At 40.0% G+C, this 21,148-nt stretch overlaps 1 protein-coding gene across 1 annotated transcript in view; it reads left to right on the top strand.

Annotated features, from left to right (window-relative positions):
- Positions 1-18,866, top strand: part of LOC132154558 (CD48 antigen-like) — a 36,019-nt gene extending 17,153 nt beyond the window's left edge. The window contains exons 3-5 of the mRNA XM_059563172.1: positions 11,310-11,573; positions 11,716-11,838; positions 18,738-18,866. Of these exons, the coding sequence (XP_059419155.1) occupies positions 11,310-11,573; positions 11,716-11,810 (359 nt within the window). The 3' untranslated portion in view covers positions 11,811-11,838; positions 18,738-18,866. The remainder of the gene's footprint in view (positions 1-11,309; positions 11,574-11,715; positions 11,839-18,737) is intronic.
- Positions 18,867-21,148: the final 2,282 nt, after the last annotated feature.

The following is a 21,148-nucleotide window of genomic DNA, read 5'->3' as shown; positions in this document are numbered from 1 at the left end:
AAGTTGGGACGTTTTTTAAATTTTAATAAAATGAAAACTAAAAGACTTTCAAATCACATTAGCCAATATTTTATTCACAATAGAACATAGATAACATAGCAAATGTTTAAACTGAGAAAGTTTACAATTTTATGCACAAAATGAGCTCATTTCAATTTTGATTTCTGCTACAGGTCTCAAAATAGTTGGGACGGGGCATGTTTACCATGGTGTAGCATCTCCTTTTCTTTTCAAAACAGTTTGAAGACGTCTGGGCATTGAGGCTATGAGTTGCTGGAGTTTTGCTGTTGGAATTTGGTCCCATTCTTGCCTTATATAGATTTCCAGCTGCTGAAGAGTTCGTGGTCGTCTTTGACGTATTTTTCGTTTAATGATGCGCCAAATGTTCTCTATAGTTGAAAGATATGGACTGCAGGCAGGCCAGGTTAGCACCCGGACTCTTCTACGACGAAGCCATGCTGTTGTTATAGCTGCAGTATGTAGTGTTGCATTGTCCTGCTGAAATAAACAAGGCCTTCCCTGAAATAGACGTTGTTTGGAGGGAAGCATATGTTGCTCTAAAACCTTTATATACCTTTCAGCATTCACAGAGCCTTCCAAAACATGCAAGCTGCCCATACCGTATGCACTTATGCACCCCCATACCATCAGAGATGCTGGCTTTTGAACTGAACGCTGATAACATGCTGGAAGGTCTCCCTCCTCTTTAGCCCGGAGGACACGGCGTCCGTGATTTCCAACAAGAATGTCAAATTTGGACTCGTCTGACCATAAAACACTATTCCACTTTGAAATAGTCCATTTTAAATGAGCCTTGGCCCACAGGACACGACGGCGCTTCTGGACCATGTTCACATATGGCTTCCTTTTTGCATGATAGAGCTTTAGTTGGCATCTGCTGATGGCACGGCGGATTGTGTTTACCGACAGTGGTTTCTGAAAGTATTCCTGGGCCCATTTAGTAATGTCATTGACACAATCATGCCGATGAGTGATGCAGTGTCGTCTGGGAGCCCGAAGACCACGGGCATCCAATAAAGGTCTCCGGCCTTGTCCCTTACGCACAGAGATTTCTCCAGTTTCTCTGAATCTTTTGATGATGTTATGCACTGTAGATGATGAGATTTGCAAAGCCTTTGCAATTTGACGTTGAGGAACATTGTTTTTAAAGTTTTCCACAATTTTTTACGCAGTCTTTCACAGATTGGAGAGCCTCTGCCCATCTTTACTTCTGAGAGACTCTGCTTCTCTAAGACAAAGCTTTTATAGCTAACCATGTTACAGACCTGATATCAATTAACTTAATTAATCACTAGATGTTCTCCCAGCTGAATCTTTTCAATACTGCTTGCTTTTTTAGCCATTTGTTACCCCCGTGCCAACTTTTTTGAGACCTGTAGCAGGCATTAAATTTTAAATGAGCTAATTAAGTGGATAAAAGTGTAAAATTTCTCAGTTTAAACATTTGCTACGTTATCTATGTTCTATTGTGAATAAAATATTGGCTCATGTGATTTGAAATTCCTTTAGTTTTCATTTTATTAAAATTTAAAAAACGTCCCAACTTTTCCGGAATTCAGGTTTTAGATCAAAAAGTTACTCACCACATCCGTACGCTTCTTAAGCGTCGGAATACAATCCCTACAAACAAATTTTAACATGAATCAAATTCGTTAATTTGTAATGTAAATAATACCAACCACTCACCTGAAATATAGAAGAAAAAGGAAAAAAATACCGCAATCCTCAGGGGCACCAGGCGCCTGCACTATAGTGATGGATTGAATGGGTAAAGATTTCCAAATAACAGCGTATACACGCAGATTTCCTCCGGCCTCTAGAGAGGCGAGAAAGGCAAAGAGGAAGTGGTCGGTTCATCCGGATGTTTTATAGGGAACCAACCACTAGGGGTCAGTCATCTGACATTGTTTACATTAGGTCTCGAGGAGAGCTAGCAGAATGGCGTCATTCAAGGTAAGACCGTAGTGACGGTCTGAGTGAGGTCGAAATAGATCAATACACCAATCAGAGTGTCATGTAACTTTTCTAAATAGGAGTAGGAAAAGAGACCAACAGGTTCCTGACTGGACAAAATTAGTTTGGGCCTCAGTAGCAAAGGAGACTCAAGCACACAACCTCGATTAATACAGATATGGCTTTTATTCTTGTATAATAAACAATTCACATTAAAACCTCAAGAGGGCAAAGCAGCAGGTTAAGGATGGGTGTCACATATGATTAATAGTGCATTTGACCAATCACAAATTACCTAAGATTAGTAAGCCATCAACAAACAGAAAGGCATTCAGCAGAGGGTTTCAACACCTTAAGATTAGTTACATGTGCTATCAATTATACATAATTTTGTTACACAGCAAACACCAGAAAGGTACAAAAATCCATAAGTGCAGCAGTTAAATCAAACACTCCAATACACACCAAGATAAGTCAATATCTGCCAAAACCACTCTTGCTGGCTACTTAGCCGTTGTCAATATAAAACGATATGAAAAATGACATGAACGATAATAACCTGCCCTCAGACCCCCCCCCCCTTGGATATGACAGTTGCGTCTGACCATATATGAACTAACTGTTTTAAATACAGTTTTTTTATATTTAATTTTAGTTTATCAGTATGTTTGAAAGTATATATTCTTTGATTATTGGTGATTCCACAGGCTCTCTCTCATGCACATGCGCGGTTTAAAGCCATATAGTTATGCTATGACAAGAAAAAAAAGTCTCTCTCTTGCTCCACCCAGTGGCGTGCACAGACCTCTGGAGGGGCAGGGGCGAAATGGCGTTACGAGGGCACAATTGCGAACTGGGGGGTGGGCTATGGGTCTGGGGGGCTTTGGTTGGTTTATGGTTGGGGGGTGGTTAGGGTGTATTTTTTTATTGTGTGGGAGATATGGCAATATTTTTTTATAGAAATATCATGATTTTATCATGATTGTTTGCAGAGGTGGGACAAAGTCATTGTTATGCAAGTCACAAGTAAGTCTCAAGTCTTTGCCCTCGAGTCCCGAGTCAAGTCGAGTCAAAGATGAGGTAAGTCCCGAGTCGAGTCAAAAGTCAAAGCCAACAATTCTCAAGTCGAGTCCAAAGTCCTACCATTTTAGTTTCGAGTCATTTCAAGTCCTCTTACCACAGAAATAAAATTTATACAAATCATGTATGTCTGTAAGATTTGTATTCATTTAAACCTCTTTTTATCCAATGACATTAATGAAATACAGTAAAAAACTGAAAATTTAAATTTTCACAAAAAATGCTTGTATTTCAACAGCATATTGCACTAGAACAATGGCCTGTTTTTGTCTCATGTGTTGGAGAGACTGAGATATACATTTGTGTTTATCCGTCTAGCAGCAAGGTGGAAATGGTACTTTAAAACCGACGTTGACATGATGTTGGCGAGGTTTTCCATCTGAGTGTGCTACACTCATGTACCTCAAAAATCCCTATTTTTCGTTAGCATGAACCAGCAAGGGAGATATGCATTTACGGTCTCGTTGATACAGTATGGTACATCCGATAAGGTGCTTAGCATTCGTTCAAAACTTACCTTTCCTTGTGCAACTTCAGGTGTTGAACAAAGTTTGACGTTGTGGCAGCTCCGTCTGTAATCTTCGACCTGCATGTTTTGCAAATTGCAACTCGTTTTTTGTCAACTACCTCGTAATTTTTATAGCCAAATGAAACTATCTTTGGTATCAAGAACTAGAACTCCAAGGCACTCGAATTGTATAGTGAAAAGTTAAAAAGCCTTTATTGCATCACTGGCTTTAAACGTTAAAACTCTTTTGGTGAGAGGTAACGTTACATCTACGCGTTGCGGCTATATGCCTTCATCAGGGTGTCAGTATTACGTCGTATAACATCTTTAATATATAAGATGTTTATATTAACTGATTGAAGAATAAAAACACTATAAGTATTTTAGAAAATGTTGTATTTATTTGAACTCAATAGATTGCAGCCTGCCATATGATATGCATAGAAATAAAAACATATAAAAAATAAATTTTGAAAATAAAATTCAAGTACAGAATTAAGACAAACAAATTTAAACTTGGGTAAAAAGAAACAGGGAAACCTGGCCATTAGTGCAAATCTCTGTAACTGTATATTAGGCCTAAAGTTACTGCACAATAAACAGAACACCATCCAACTCTTATGGTGCGTTCACACCAGACACGGAAAGAGCGTCTGGCGCGAGTGATTTCAATGTTATGTCAATGCAAATACGCAAAGACAACAACCTCAAAAAAATCAGATATTTGAGTTTAAAACAACTACCTTCTCGCATGAAATACTTTTAAAATTACATTTCATGACAAGATAACAGTAATATTTAGAAAATTATCTGAATAAAAATGGTGGTTGAAAATGCTGCGTGAACTCAACTGGCAGAAGCCCCCATGAAGCGAATTCGCGTCTGTTGTGAAGTTAGTTTCACATGCGAATAAAGTCTTTTTTCCTGGGCATACCGTGCATGTTACAGAAACATTGTCGCCTTTAATTTCTGGTACTTCCAGTTCGAAAGAAAAGTATATATTCTTTGATTATTGGTGATTCCACAGGCTCTCTCTCTTGCACATGCGCGGTTTAAAGCCATATAGTTATGCTATGACAAGAAAAAAAAAGTCTCTCTCTTGCTCCACCCAGTGGCGTGCACAGACCTCTGGAGGGGCAGGGGCGAAATGGCGTTACGAGGGCACAATTGCGAACTGGGGGGTGGGCTATGGGTCTGGGGGGCTTTGGTTGGTTTATGGTTGGGGGGTGGTTAGGGTGTATTTTTTTATTGTGTGGGAGATATGGCAATATTTTTTATAGAAATATCATGATTTTATCATGATTGTTTGCAGAGGTGGGACAAAGTCATTGTTATGCAAGTCACAAGTAAGTCTCAAGTCTTTGCCCTCGAGTCCCGAGTCAAGTCGAGTCAAAGATGAGGCAAGTCCCGAGTCGAGTCAAAAGTCAAAGCCAACAATTCTCAAGTCGAGTCCAAAGTCCTACCATTTTAGTTTCGAGTCATTTCAAGTCCTCTTACCACAGAAATAAAATTTATACAAATCATGTATGTCTGTAAGATTTGTATTCATTTAAACCTCTTTTTATCCAGTGACATTAATCAAATACAGTAAAAAACTGAAAATTTAAATTTTCACAAAAAATGCTTGTATTTCAACAGCATATTGCACTAGAACAATGACCTGTTTTTGTCTCATGTGTTGGAGAGACTGAGATATACATTTGTGTTTATCCGTCTAGCAGCAAGGTGGAAATGGTACTTTAAAACCGACGTTGACATGATGTTGGCGAGGTTTTCCATCTGAGTGTGCTACACTCATGTACCTCAAAAATCCCTTTTTTTCGTTAGCATGAACCAGCAAGGGAGATATGCATTTACTGTCTCGTTGATACAGTATGGTACATCCGATAAGGTGCTTAGCATTCGTTCAAAACTTACCTTTCCTTGTGCAACTTCAGGTGTTGAACAAAGTTTGACGTTGTGGCAGCTCCGTCTGTAATCTTCGACCTGCATGTTTTGCAAATTGCAACTCGTTTTTTGTCAACTACCTCGTAATTTTTATAGCCAAATGAAATTATCTTTTGTATCAAGAACTAGAACTCCAAGGCACTCGAATTGTATAGTGAAAAGTTAAAAAGCCTTTATTGCATCACTGGCATTAAACGTTAAAACTCTTGGTGAGAGGTAACGTTACATCTACGCGTTGCGGCTATATGCCTTCATCAGGGTGTCAGTATTACGTCCTATAACATCTTTAATATATAAGATGTTTATATTAACTGATTGAAGAATAAAAACACTATAAGTATTTTAGAAAATGTTGTATTTATTTGAACTCAATAGATTGCAGCCTGCCATATGATATGCATAGAAATAAAAACAAATAAAAAATAAATTTTGAAAATAAAATTCAAGTACAAAATTAAGACAAACAAATTTAAACTTGGGTAAAAAGAAACAGGGAAACCTGGCCATTAGTGCAAATCTCTGTAACTGTATATTAGGCCTAAAGTTACTGCACAATAAACAGAACACCATCCAACTCTTATGGTGCGTTCACACCAGACACGAATAGAGCGTCTGGCGCGAGTGATTTCAATGTTATGTCAATGCAAATACGCAAAGACAACAACCTCAAAAAATCAGATATTTGAGTTTAAAACAACTACGTTCTCGCATGAAATACTTTTAAAATTACATTTCATGACAAGATAACAGTAATATTTAGAAAATTATCTGAATAAAAATGGTGGTTGAAAATGCTGCGTGAACTCAACTGGCAGAAGCCCCCATGAGGCGAATTCGCGTCTGTTGTGAAGTTAGTTTCACATGCGAATAAAGTCTTTTTTCCTGGGCATACCGTGCATGTTACAGAAACATTGTCGCCTTTAATTTCTGGTACTTCCAGTTCGAGAACGTGATTATCGCTGATGCTCTTATGTTTAGTGGTTGTCAGAGCGTGCAGTGAGACAGCGTGAGCAGGGCACCGCCCACCCAGCCAATCATCATCGGATATGCAACGGTGTCAGGCAGCTGATGTGTAGCCACTAGCCAAAGCATGACACTTCGAGCTTTATTCAATCAAATTGTAGTAACGCGACACTTTACATTCTCAGTAGAGATGACGGCGTTGCAACGATGGGAAAAGTAATTAATTAGATTACTCCGTTACTGAAAATTAAACTCCGTTAGTAACGGCGTTATACTTAAACGCCGTTACTCCCAACACTGAGCGCGCGTGCTCTCTGCATGCATACAGGCGGTGCACATTTTTTTCACAGATGCAGATACACTGAGAGCAGCGCGGTCGTGTGAACATCCCCCCCCCCCCCCCAGGTTTTCATGGGAAGTAGCAAGTCTTCTCGAGTCAAAAGGCGCAAGTCCAAGTAAAGTCACGAGTCATTGATGTTAATACTAATACCCTATAAAAAAGACAAAGCTTGCTACATTAAGGTAACTAAATATGAAAGAGTATGGCAGATATTTAGGCCAAAGTGGGAGTAGATAAATATCTTTGTCATTATTTTATCTTTGTTATTTAAAATAATAATAATAATAATAATAAAAAGAATAAAGATACACATTACAAATACACAAAATACACAAATAAGAATAAACAGTTTTATTTTCAGGTACAATAGTATTTAGTATTTAGCAGGAGCATTAAAAAATTTAATGAACAAATAAAGATAAAACACAATATTCATTGATCCTATTAAAGAAACAGTTTTAAAGTTTTTCAGTCAAGAGTATTGAGTGATTTTTGTCTTTGTGTTTTTTTTTTCATTAAAATTAAAAGAATAATTCACCCAAAAATTAAAATAGGTTATTGTTTTTTTTTTTATATATATATATATATACCTGAATGAGTTTTCATCTTCTGCTAAACATAAACACTATTTTGATGAAGGTGGAAAACCAAACTGTTGCTGGTTCACAGTGACTTCCAGAGTATTTTCCCCTCTACTATCAAAGTTAATGTGGACCATCAACTGTTTGGTTATCAGCTTCTTCAAAATCTTTTGTGTGTGTGTGTGCAGCACAAGAAAAAAAAATTATATACTGTAGGTTTGGGACAACATGTGAGTGAATAAACAATGGCAGAAATGATATTTTAGGGTGAACTATCCCTTTAATTACACTCTACAGCATGTAGTCTACTGTCCCTTTAAGACCTGCATGTGTCTAATATACAGACATGCATCAGTTAATTTCAGTTGTTTACTTTCATTTTAGACATAGCCAACTGAGGCTATACATAAACCTTGTGTGTTTTGACAGTATTAACACAAAACACAACTTAGTCTACTGTCTTTAAAATTAGTCAACATAGGGTGACCATATGAGCCATTTTCCCAGGACGCGTCCTTGTCAGGATTTCTATATTGCCTAAAACATACAAAGTAGTTTGACCAATAACATGCAGTTATGTTACATAATCAACCAATCGTGGCGTGTGAGAAGGTGAGATCTACAGAGAACGATCAAAGCAATGCAAATACATGTACAGGTGTATGTTTGTTCATTCAACTTCAAGCGTCCTTGCGCACCGATCATTGTATGACACCAAAGTACAAGAGCCGTCTGCTCTGCTCTCTATAGCTCTTATGAATATCGTACAATGATCGATCTGCACAGCACAAACAGCCAAAATCTGGATATTTTAGGCAACATAAAAATCCTGGCAAGGCCGCGTCCTGGGAAAATGGCTCATATGGTCACCCTAGTTCAGTGGTTCCCAACCACCTTCCTGGAGGCCCCCCACCACTGCACATTTTGCATCTCTCCTTTGTCTGACACTACCAATTCAGGTCTTGGATTTTCTACTAATGAACTGATGATCTGAATCAGGTGTGTTTGATTAAGGTGACATGAAAAACATGCAGTGTTGGGGGGCCTCCAGGAACATGGTTGGGAACCACTGCCCTAGTTAACATTAGTTATTTCATTAGTTAACAAACTGCCAATGAAAAATTAATTTGAACATTCATTAATCTTAGGTATTCCAATATTTAATGACACATGGTTAAACTCTAAAGTTGCAAATGTATTATTTTTATGAGCTAACATGAACTGAGACTTGTGTTTTTTTAACAAAGATTAATAACTTCTGTAGAAAATGTAGCTTTTGCTCATTGTGAATGTTAATGTTTAAGTTAAGTTTTCAGTTATTTTTGTTATAAGAAAAAAAGTTATTTAACCTGTTTTACTCATAGCCCTCATGTTTACCAAGTAGTCTTGCCTGAGTTACTCATTCTGACAGCTCTTGATTGTTTTCATGGGGAGTTTAGTGGTCATTTTATTGCTGAGCGTACTTTGTTAAGACCCAGGAAAATTTGAATAATATATGTGTTTCACAATTTGAGTTGAATAACTGAAATAAATAAACTTTTCCACAACATTCTAATTTATTGAGATGCACCTGTATGTTTTAGTTGTGATGGACTATTTTACCCGTTTTGTCAATCTGTACCCTCTGAAAGACACACAGTGCATTTTTGAGGATTACATTAAGCAGCATGGTGTTCCTGAGATAATCCATACGGATCAAGGTAGACAGTTTGAGTCAGATTTGATTAAACATCTGTGTGGTCAATTAGGCATTGAGAAAACCCATACCTCACCCTACCATGCCCAGTGTGATGGTATGGTTAAAAGACTGAATTGAACATTGAAAGACCAACTCGCCAAGTACATTTATGAAAGTGGGGGTGAATAGGATAAATATCTGCCTCAAGTGGAACTGACATATAACTCCCGTGTTCATTCTAGCACTTGGTTCTCTTCTTTCTTTCTTGCACATGGCAGAGAACCACAACTACCTGCCGATATCCTTCTGAACTGTAGTCCTACTTTTACTTCCTTTACACCAGGCAACCCTGCAGACTATGCTCATGGTGTGACCATGCGTTTGTCCTATGCTTTCAAAGATGCTGCTGTGAGGTCCATAGTATTGTTGTGTTGTAGGAGTGTGATACAGCATGTGTCATACAGTATGTGTAATGTGTTCTAGGGTTGCATGGAGTAATTTGGTATATCACTATTATGCACAAATTTTGATGCAATACTGCCCTAAGTGCACTTTTGCAATGTTCTGTCACATTAGTTTTTGTTGCTACGTGAATGAGTTGAAGGTAATCAGCATTATTTTGAGAAACAAGGACGTTTCTTTAAGCAGGGAGGACTGTAACCTTATTTTGTATTTGTTCATTCATTCAACTCATTATTTTATTTAAAATTTTGTCAATTCATGTTTTATGTAAAAAGATGAATAAGAAATGTTGGTGAATCTGTTTAGTAAGGTTTTGGTGTATAGCAACGGCCTTGAGAATTGAGGAAATCCCTAATTAAACCAACTGTAAATGGCTGTTAACAGAAGCCAGAGACGCAGAAGATGAATATAAAGAGGAGAAAATTCTGTAGCAGGCAGAAAGGTCACTGTTCTCGATGCATGAAATATTGGAAGAAAATCCTTTATACTGAATTGGGGGTTTATATGAATGTTTCTATGAGGGGAACTCATTCCCTTTAGAAAGCTTTAAATTGTATTTCCTTTTCATCTTGTGTACATAACATGCATATTAATGTAGTATTTTAAAGCTCAGTGCAGCGCAGCTTGCGGTAAACAAGGAAACTGGTCTCTGTATTATATTGCATTATTTAATTTTCAGTATTTCTTATTATAACACTTAGTGTTATATTTCATCTCTACGTAGCAATTCCTATGTCTGCACAATGTTTGTCCTTGCACTGTGTTACGACTAACTCAGAGCCATAACAAGTGATAGGAGACCATGCCACAAACAAATGGTACAAAACATAAATTTATTGTATATCCAACACAGTTTAAACAACAAAATCCAAATATGGGGTGTGAGAATGTCAATATCAGTAGTGTAAGGCAAATGCATGGATGTATGATTTGTATGAGTGCAAGTGTTGAGTGTAACAAAAGACAAAAACTTAAACTCAAATGTGCATCAGTGAAGAATGCTGGCGTCCCGAGCGAGGCATGGATCTGAACAGGTCAACCGAGCAGCGTTCAAGCTTTTAGCCACTGGAACCGAGCAGGAATAGAGCCCCGAATCCAACAGTGAAATCTCCTATTTAAACACCATACTCAGGTGACAGCAATCAAGTCTGAAATAGAGGAGGGGCAAGAGAACAAGCAAAGACAGGCCAAGGGCCGTGACACACTGGAAGCTCCTGTTGGCAAGACAAATTCCTTGCACCACCTACTGTCAGAGAGTGAATTTGCATTCTCATTCAGCCTGTTTCTGATTCATGCAGATATGTTTTGTGTAGCAAAATTTCTTACATTGATGGTCAGACTATTTTGTTTTTGCTTTAAATTTTTAAATGATCTAATTTACATCAGAAACTACTCATACTATATGTAGCATGTTTGTTTGGGTCGTGATTAAAAGCAGTGGTTATGAAACTGTTTCATGCATTTTTAATCATATAAAGGCACAGTCAAGGAACAATAAAACGTAAATAAAAAATAAATAAATAAATAAAAAAACATGATACAGATTTTTGGTCAAACCGCCCAGCACTGTCTACCATAAAGTTTGAGTGCACTGTAAGACATGCATGTACAGTTATAATGCACATTCTGTAAACACCCATTAAAATGTCATCTTATGACAGTTTCAAGATGTATTATTGACCCATTTCAAACACAGTGTTTCATATTTTACAGTTGATCAACTGATGTAATTTTGTGATTCCTGTTTTTTTTTTTTTTTTCAAATGTGTGTTTCAGATGCTGTGGAGGCTCCTGTCCTGACTGTGATCTCAAACCGGTCCAGCAGTGATTCCTGTGCTGTGAACTTCACATGCAGAACTCATGAGCTCAAGATTGACTCTAGCTATCAGAACAACAGATGCTCTCCACAGGAAGTGACATCACAGATCAACACTCTCATTCTGGACTGCAGGGAGGAATCCATCATCTGTAACCACAGCAACCCTGTCAGCTGGAAAGAAGACAGAATAAACATCACACAGTTCTGTGCCTATAATATAAGTATGTGACAAAACACACACAAACAATGCACATTAACACTCAGATCAAGTATCTCATTTTGCTTTACCAAATCTAGTCTAGTGAACTCAGAAAACCTGAGCTGTCAACTGTAATTCTTAATGATATATGTCTCATTTTCCAGAGAACAACTCAAAGAATGTCCAGACTTCTTCATCTCTCCTGGGGCTAGTAGTTGCTTCAGTGGCAGTGTCAATGATCATTTTGATAGGTCTTTAAGTCTTTCTGTACTGCAAGTGTAAAAAAGGTATGCCTTTGTTGCCTCACAAACACTCTCTATGAAAAAATTATCTCTGTGTTTATCAATTTGATCAATCAAGTACTTTACTGTTAAAATACATTAACAAAAAAATAAGAAACTTTGATAGAAAGTTAATGACGATAATAACAATACTAATTTTATTTTACAGAAAACGTCCCAAGGTTACGTATGTAACCCTAGTTCCTTGAAGGAACGAGACGCTGCGTCGAAACGCTTTTGGGGAACGTCCCTGACGAGACCGATTCTGAATATTGTGTGCAATCAGTCCATCGGAAAGGCGTGACGTCACAGGCGGGTGACGTAGCGACCAGGAAGCTATAAAAGCACGTGCCGTGCAGCTGGCTTCAGCTTCGAGTAGGGAAGCAAGCGCCGGCAGGGGGTGCCGGGAGTATGGCTCTGCGACGCAGCGTCTCGTTTCTTCAAGGAACTAGGGTTACATACGTAACCTTGGGACGTTCCTTTCAGGAACTCGAGCTGCGTTGAAACGCTTTTGGGGAACGATGTGCCCACGCTGCCAGACTTCCAAATCCCTGCCTAGTGTGTAGTCAAAGAGCACAGCTAAGACGAGAGAACAGAAGAGCCCGGCGTGGTTCGCATGTCAAGATCGTAAAATCGGACAAATGTGGAGGGCGTGGACCACCCCGCAGCGTTGCAGATGTCCAAGAGGGACACACCTGCTGAGAAGGCCTTGGAGGCCGCCATACCCCGAGTAGAGTGAGCCTTGGCCCCCAAAGGAGGGGGAAGACCAGAGGACTCATAGGAGACGTTGATAGCCTCGACTATCCAACGACTAAGGGTGTGCTTGGTGGCAGGAGAACCCTTGTTAGAAGGACCGTAGCAAACAAGCAATTGGTCTGATTTTCTCCACAGGGCAGCTCTGTGGACGTATGCGTCCAGTGCTCGCACTGGACACATACAGTTTAGCTTCTCTTGGTCTGGCTCCCGAAAGGGAGGAGGACAGAAGGCCTGCAGTACGATAGGTTGTGGTGTAACAGAGGGAACCTTCGGAACATAACCCGCTCGAGGGTATAAGAATGCTTTGGCCATACCAGGGGCAAAGTCTAAATAAGTAGGGGCCACCGAAAGGGCCTGAAGATCTCCAACTCTCTTTAGTGAGGTGATTGCCAGTAACAGGGCAGTTTTAAGTGTCAGATGTCTATCTGAGATATCTTGTATTGGCTCGAATGGAGCTTTACAAAGAGCCTCTAAAACCACAACCAAATCCCAGTGGGGAACACGGGATCATACTGGAGGTCTCAGCCTCAGCGCACCGCGGAGGAAACGTGTAACTAGCGGGTGTCTACCCACTGACTGATCATTGAAAGGGACATGGAAAGCAGCTATGGCCGCCACGTAAACCTTTAAGGTGGAGTGGGATAACCCCGCAGAGAGCCTGGCTTGTAAAAACTCCAGAACTGTACCAACTGGGTAGTCTGCTGGGTCAAGCTGGCGGTCTCTGCACCATGAAGTGAAGAGCTTCCACTTCAGGGCGTACAGTTTCCTCGTAGAGGGAGCTCTGGATTGGAGTAGGGTCTCAACAACCTCGGTTGAGAGACCAGCTGCTAACAGCTGTGCCCCCTCAGGGGCCACACCCACAGCTTCCACAACTCCGGGCGAGGGTGAATTATCGTGCCCTGCGCCTGTGAGAGTAGGTCTGTCCTGATTGGTATCTCCCACGGAGAGCCGTCGAGGAGCGAGACTAGATCTGAGAACCATACTCGGCCCGGCCAGAACGGGGCTACTAGTAGTAGACGGGCCCCGTCCCGGAGTACTCTCGCCAGAACTCCCGGGAGCAGAGCGATAGGGGAAAAAGCGTACAGACGAAGCCTCGGCCAGGTCTGTACCATAGTGCCAGTCCCAGAGGAGCTGGATGAACTAGAGAGAACCAGAGGGGACATTGCGATGTCTCCTGAGTCGCAAAGAGGTCCACCTGGGCTGTGCCAAATACTCTCCATATCTGCTTCACCACCTCGGGGTGAAGCATCCATTCCCCGGGCCTCGGCCCCTGTCTCGACAGTATGTCTGCTACCACATTCAATCTCCCAAGAATAAACACTGCTCTGATTGAGAGGAGTTTGCCCTGGGACCACAGAAGGATCTGGTGTGCCAGCTTGTACAAGGGGCGCGAACGCAGACCCCCCTGGTGATTGATATAAGAGACCACTGATGTGTTGTCGGTGCGCACCAACACATGGTGACCTCTCAGGTCTGGGAGGAAATATTTCAATGCTCGATAGACTGCTAGTATCTCTAGGCAATTGATGTGCCATGTCAGATGCCGACCACTCCACAGACCACGGGCAGGGTGGCCACTCATGACTGCACCCCAACCGGTGAGGGACGCATCTGTCGCTAGCGTTACACGGCGACAAGGAACTCCCAGCACCGGGCCCTGATTCAAGAACCAAGGTTTCTTCCACATGTCCAAGGCACGAAGGCACCGCTGCGTGACCTTGATAACTCGAAGTGGATTTCCCCTCGGGGAAAAGCCCTTGGACTTGAGCCACCACTGTAGGGGTCTCATGTACAGCAGGCCAAAAGGTATCACGTTGGACGCAGCTGCCATCAGCCCTAACAATCTCTGGAATTGTTTGACAGTGAGTGACTGGCCTTCTTTGACTCTCTCGACTGATGTGAGGATCGACTCGATCCGAGCAGGAGACAAGCGTGCCTGCATTGTGGTCGAATTCCACACTACGCCTAGATAGGTGGTTCTCTGAACTGGAGAAAGTACACTCTTCTTGGCGTTTAGTCTCAAACCCAGCTCCCCCATGTGTGCGAGAACGACATCTCGATGTCGAGCCGCCATCTGCTCTGATTGAGCTAGGATCAACCAATCGTCGATATAATTTAAAATGCGGATGCCCTGCATACGGAGGGATACCAGAGCCGCATCCATACATTTCGTGAACGTGCGGGGTGAGAGTGCGAGGCCAAAGGGAAGTACTCGATATTGATAAGCTTTGCCCCCGAAAGCGAACCTCAGAAACTTCCTGTGTTGTGGAAGGATGGATATGGAAGTATGCGTCTTTGAGATCTATTGTGACAAACCAGTCCTCAGATCTGATTTGAGCTACAATCTGTTTGACAGTGAGCATTTTGAACTTCAGTGACATTACTGAGAGGTTTAGATGACATAAGTCTAAGATCGAACGCAACTCCCCATCCTTCTTTGGAACTATGAAATACCGGCTATAAAACCCGGACTACCTGACTAGAGGAGGGACCACCTCGATGGCCTCCTTCCTAAAAAGGGTATTCACTTTTTGTTCCATAACCAGAGCCTGCAGGAGGCCGACTATTGTCTTTCCACTGTGCGCAGGACCCATTGAGATACATTGGCAGTAGTTTCCACGCTGCTAGCTAATGTACTAAGGGAATCAGTCTCTCGAGACTGATCTCTGGAGTAAGAGGCCCCCGAAGGGGAGGCGAGCATCCCAGCTCCGCTACGCTCACGGGCGGAAATAACTGAGTAGTGCTCGCTGGAGGCCGCCACACCCTGAAACTCCGGCAGGGTTGGCAGACCCACCTCCCGAGGGCACTGAGGTGAGACGGGCACCGTGTAATGAGGTGGACACCGCTCTACCCCAGTAGGGGCTGCCCTCTGTAGTCGTGACTGTTTGTACGCGGAGGGGGCTGCTCCCGCCCAGCAGTCCCTCCAGTACATCTAACTTCATGAGTCAAATAACTGTCATTATATTCCTCAGAATTTAATGAAATCAAACAATCAGACAAGTAAATATGGTCTGGATTGTGATACAGTACACATTGAAGTGATATATTGAACTTCTCGAAGTTAGATAACAGTCATTAGATTCCTCAGAATCTAATGCAATCCAAATTCCTCAGAATTTAGTGAAATCAAACAATCAGACAAGTAAACACGGTCTAGATTGTGATAAAGTACACATATAGTGATATATTGACTTCTCAGAGTCATATTCCTCAGAATTTAAAAATAATCAAACAATCAGACAAGTAAACACGGTCTAGATTGTGATAAAGTACACATTGAAGTGATAGAACCAACTCCTGCTTATTAAATGGAGTTAAAATAACCAGACACGCGGTCGGGTATGGAAAAATTCACATCAAAACTGAAAATGATGTAATACACGCGTTGCCTCGACAGCGCGCGAATAGCTTAGTCACACAAACAATATTAATCCCCTCAGAGATTAAATAGCTGCTCACTAACGCTGCCCGTATAATGACACTGTTTGTTTTATACTGTGCTTATGCAACTTTGTTTGTGCAACTACAAGCTCGCCGACGCCCTCCGTATCAATCTCCTCGGAGAAAGAAAGGCAGAGCGTCAAGCCCGACGCTCGGGGGGAAGAGCCGAAGCTCGGGCTTCCAAACCTCGGAATCAGGCAGATCTGGTGGGTACGGTAGGAGATAAGGATGTGCCCGTCTCCATACCTTCCAGCAGATCGATCTGCGAACCCAATGAATGCCGGCGCGGCTTCGCCTCGGCGAAAGCGGAACCGGCATCGCGAGGAACGCTTGCGAAGGCTCACTTCTCGAAGAGAGCCCTGCGGGATAGAAGCGTCCGCATTGGCATTCGTTCACAATGCGGGCAGTCGGCCCCCTCGAGAGCCGACTCAGCGTGCTTCGATCCCAGGCAAGCCACGCACAAACTGTGTATCCCCACTCGTAATGTAGCGAGGGCAGGGAGGAACACACAATCTATAACGTGGCTTGGAATCGCCCTTCATATGTTAGGTCTTTTGCTTTGGCAATTGAGCTGTTTTAGCGATCTTTTAATGGCTAAGGGACAGACAACAATAAATAGGACCAACAGGACAGACTTTTGACATGCACACACAGAGCGCTTGCTGACAGATTCGAAGCTGAAGCCAGCTGCACGGCACGTGCTTTTATAGCTTCCTGGTCGCTACGTCACCCCGCCCGTGACGTCACGCCTTTCCGATGGACTGATTGCACACGATATTCAGAGTCGGTCTCGTCAGGGACGTTCCCCAAAAGCGTTTCGACGCAGCTCGAGTTCCTGAAAAGGAACTATTGTTTTACAAAATACTTTAGGGTTAATTGTTAATATGCAGGCAACCTACAACCGTACATCATATGGTATTATGATAAAAATCATTGACAGTAATTTCTTTCTCTTCAGTAATTTTTTATCAGGAGGTACACAAAAAAAATTCATGTTTTTTAGTACTAACATTTCAGTCATACTATCATGTGTTTTTATGTCACATCTTTTCTTGTTTTTATCAGCATTTTAATCCAACTTGTAGATGTCCTGGGAACTAACGTTCACTTAAATTGGGAACTAAATGTCTTTCCCAAATTGAAAACTTTACAGTCACAATTAATTGTTTTCAATTTTGTCTTTCACATCACTTGGCCATCACTTGAATGTAGTTTGGGCTCCACCTCAATGAATCCTTAGCTAGTGTGCCATTTCAATCACAGCCATAAAAACGCTTCAACTGATTGAACATGAAGAAAAACACTACTGTCACAATACATGGTTTATCTGTGTTCTTCGAAATGCCTTGATTATTTTCATTAGAATAAAGTAAATGTATAATCCATTGCTAAACAACATAGTCTTTATTACAATATGTAATTTATTTTCTGCCCCATTCTGTGATAAAAGCCGCAACTGATCGAAAATTAAGTTATTGGAAACACTCTACTACTGATGTTGTGGAATAAAATCATGTTAATAAATGTTCTCTTTTGTTGGACTAAATTATTTTATAAATGTTTCTCATTAAGTTTGAGAAGATGTTATGCAAGTGTATTGCTTTTTCAGATGCACAATATAAGCGACTCAAACTCACAGCGCTTGCAGAGATCGAGCAGAATTTACTACTGATGCTGTGCAAATATTTTTTTAATTCACAGCCTTTGCTATTAAATAATTGTATCAAGTCAAATCGCGATTTTAATTAGATTTCAATTAGTCATTCAGCCCCAATTAACACTTTAAAAGAATATGGTGTTCTCCCACCAGAGATCTTGTCGAATATCCTCTGATCAGATCAGTTAAACATCTCGTAACCAACTAGTAAAGATCTTAAAGAACAACTTATTTTTTATTTATTTATTTATTTTTTTGCTTTTAGAATAAGACAAAGTAAGACATACAGCAACTATTCATCATTCAACAACTAACAACTATACATCTTTAACTACAAAACATTCTAGTTTTTCCAGTATAGAGCTTAATTTTTTGTTTCCATATTCACCTCAACACAACACAACTGGTTCAGGTTTAAATGTCAATGTTTTGCACACAACTACAGAGAGGACAGAAGCATATTTGTTCTTTGCTGGTACTTTATACAATGGATGACAAGGTCGAGGTAGAATTATCTGAGGTAAGCTTCAAATTACTGTTTTGCACTAATGTGACAATATATGATATATATTATTATTATTTTTTTTTTACAAAAAGTAGCACAATGTAGTATTTCAAATTATAAAAACACAGTAGTTAATAAAATTTACTTTAGGAAAAATTCATTGTAGATTAATTCAGCAGATGTTTAATAATGCACCATGCACAGCTTGTTCATGAGGCCTTTGTTTTTAAAAAGTGTATGTACACACTAAATATTACTCCTTGATAAAACACTATACTGTTTTTTAAAATTTCAGACTCAAGAAATGCAGAACCTCAATAGTGATGGCCATATTGTATATATGATTTTCCAGACTGGGCGACAATAAAAAATAATAATAATTATTATTAATTAATAAAAAAAATGAACATGCTATGATTTTATAAAATGCTTGTTGTATATACTGTCGTAAAAACATGAATGTTTGATTAAATTGTTTAGTTTAGTACTTGTTTAGTTTAATTGTTCAAGAATGCATTTTCAATATACTATTTGTATATTCATTAGGTTCAAGCCCAGACACAAAAGGAAACTGGAGATAATCTACTCAACACAACCAACAGCACAGGAAAACAACCAAATAACAAAATCACCTCTGAAATAGACTGTACAATTTATTCAGAGGTGTGCAAACCACCCACTGATGACTTAAAATGAAACTGTCGCTAATTGTCATGAGGAAGCTGTCACAAGGCTTGATCTCAAAATGACATCCCACTCTTACTATCAATAGCTGGTGGATATATTTACCTCACTTCCCATGATCTCATGTTATATTTATTATTTCAATTCAACTAGTAGGAAGCCAGAACATCTAATGAAGCACAAATGCAAAAACTACTTATTACTTAACCTACAGTTAAAACTGTTTTTCGTGCATTTTGATAGACATTGTATCTTATTTCTTACCATATGTATCTTTTTATTTATTACTTTATATCTTAAACTGTACTTTTGTTGATTCTTAGAGATATTTCCTGAGACAACCTTTTAAACAAACTCTGGCTTAATATGCTCAGCATTCTGCGGTGAAGGTTATTGAGAAGGGACCCAAATTGTTATTTTCCTGATGAACATGACTGTGTGGGAGCTTTTATATTATTGGAATTAACTATTCGGAAGGATTATTATATTTAGATTATTCCCTAATTGCAGCAATAATCGATGAGTGTGAAATGATAGTATTAGGACTGAAGCAAAAGTTTGGTTGATAAGTCATTTTAATAGCTGAATAGAAGAAATATTGTGAAATAAATTCACTTGTGATAGGCAAGTGAATTTATGATTTGTTTGTTTGACACCTTATCAACATAAAACTTGGTTGTTATTAACAGAATTTTTAAATAAACAGCAGTAGTCTATCTGCTTAAATATGCATAGGCGTCGATGACGGGTCCCCCCCAGATTTCGTCATGAGTCATTTTGTACCCACCACTTTTTTTTTTTTTTTTGAAAACCTCGAGTTCAATTTAGCCGTTCTGCTGCTGCGCTGGCTACACGCTTTTCTGTTCATTAAAACTGCAACAACTGTAACATTGGGATACGTTCTAGGTTGGGGGAGGGGGAGTCATCGTGTCACTGAGGCAGGTGCAGCTCAGCTGACGTGCGTAACTGCTAGCTAGCTAGCTAGCTAATAACATTGTTTGTCAAAAAGAGTGACAGAATGGGTTATTCATTTAGCCGATAAGATACCGGCACTTACTGTGCATGTCTGCTTGGCTTTAAAAAAAGCTCTGATGTCCTGTCCACTTCTTTTTGACATAATGCTGTTATTATTTTCTCTATATGACTATCGCGCTTCTTTTTTTTAAAGAATGTTTTTCAAATGAGTTGACAGTTTGGAATGGACAGTGAACGAGCGGGAACGAGGCTACCTAGTCTTTGCTGGGATTGGCCAGAATTTCTGGCGAATGTATCATAGACGAGCAAGTCATTTAGCCTTCATACAATATCACAAGGTTGCATCCTAGTGCCATGGACTATAACATATCAAAGTGATAACATGTAGAACAAATGGACGTTTTTGTACACACAGCATGGGTCTGCAGACCATTGACACAAAGGTAAGACGCGATAACTTATGTTTATTAAGATTTGCTGGTATTATGGCTAGGTCTTGTGCATTTGCACACAAGGGATTGGCTGTTTTAATTCTTCTCTTGCAATTAATGTTACGTTAGACTTTCTTAGCCACCAACTTAATTAGCTAGTTACGGTTTGCGTTCATACAGCAAGTATTGGGGGAGATGATTGTTGAGTAGTCAGTATCTTGTTTAATTATTGCTTGAATCTATTGCTGAATTCTGGAATAGTTGTGATGATGATGATGATGATGATGAGCAATGGATCAAGTTTTAGTCAAAATGCCTTATGTAGATTGGATGGATGCATGTTGTTGTGAATTGAGAGCAGTCAGATCATGGTGTGATAGTCAATAGTGTTCATCTGTGCTACACGTATTTTTGCTTTTTCAATCTTGATAAAATTTGTAGTGCTTAAGTTGTGTTGTGTGTAGATATGGTAAATTGTACTGGGAATTAAATCAAATTATTACATGGCTTGGTTGAATTCCACTGTAGAATGAAGTCTGTTATTTCTTGATAATAACACCGTTGCCATGAAAAACAGAGCGTTGCTTTGGACGCGGCAGGATTCTAATCGTAGAGACGGAACTATTTTCTTTAGCGGAAGCAATACAATCGTGTTTAAATCAATAAACTATTGTTTTAAATCAATATTTTGTGTCAAATTATTGATTTATTGGTGGGTAGCCATGTAATAAGCGGGATAATGTAGAGCGAGGCCCGATTTTGGGTTAGATTTTTTTCCCCGTTTTCAGTGGTTATAACAAAGCAACATGAAAGAGAAATTTGGTAATCATTGTTTAGGTACATTAAACCACGTCATGGCCATGTCAT

This window comes from Carassius carassius, chromosome 12, assembly GCF_963082965.1.
Source record: "Carassius carassius chromosome 12, fCarCar2.1, whole genome shotgun sequence".
NCBI classification, from domain to species: Eukaryota; Metazoa; Chordata; class Actinopteri; order Cypriniformes; family Cyprinidae; genus Carassius; species Carassius carassius.
The sequence above is the reverse complement of the archived record's forward strand: the minus strand, read 5'-3'. Positions and strand labels throughout refer to the sequence as shown.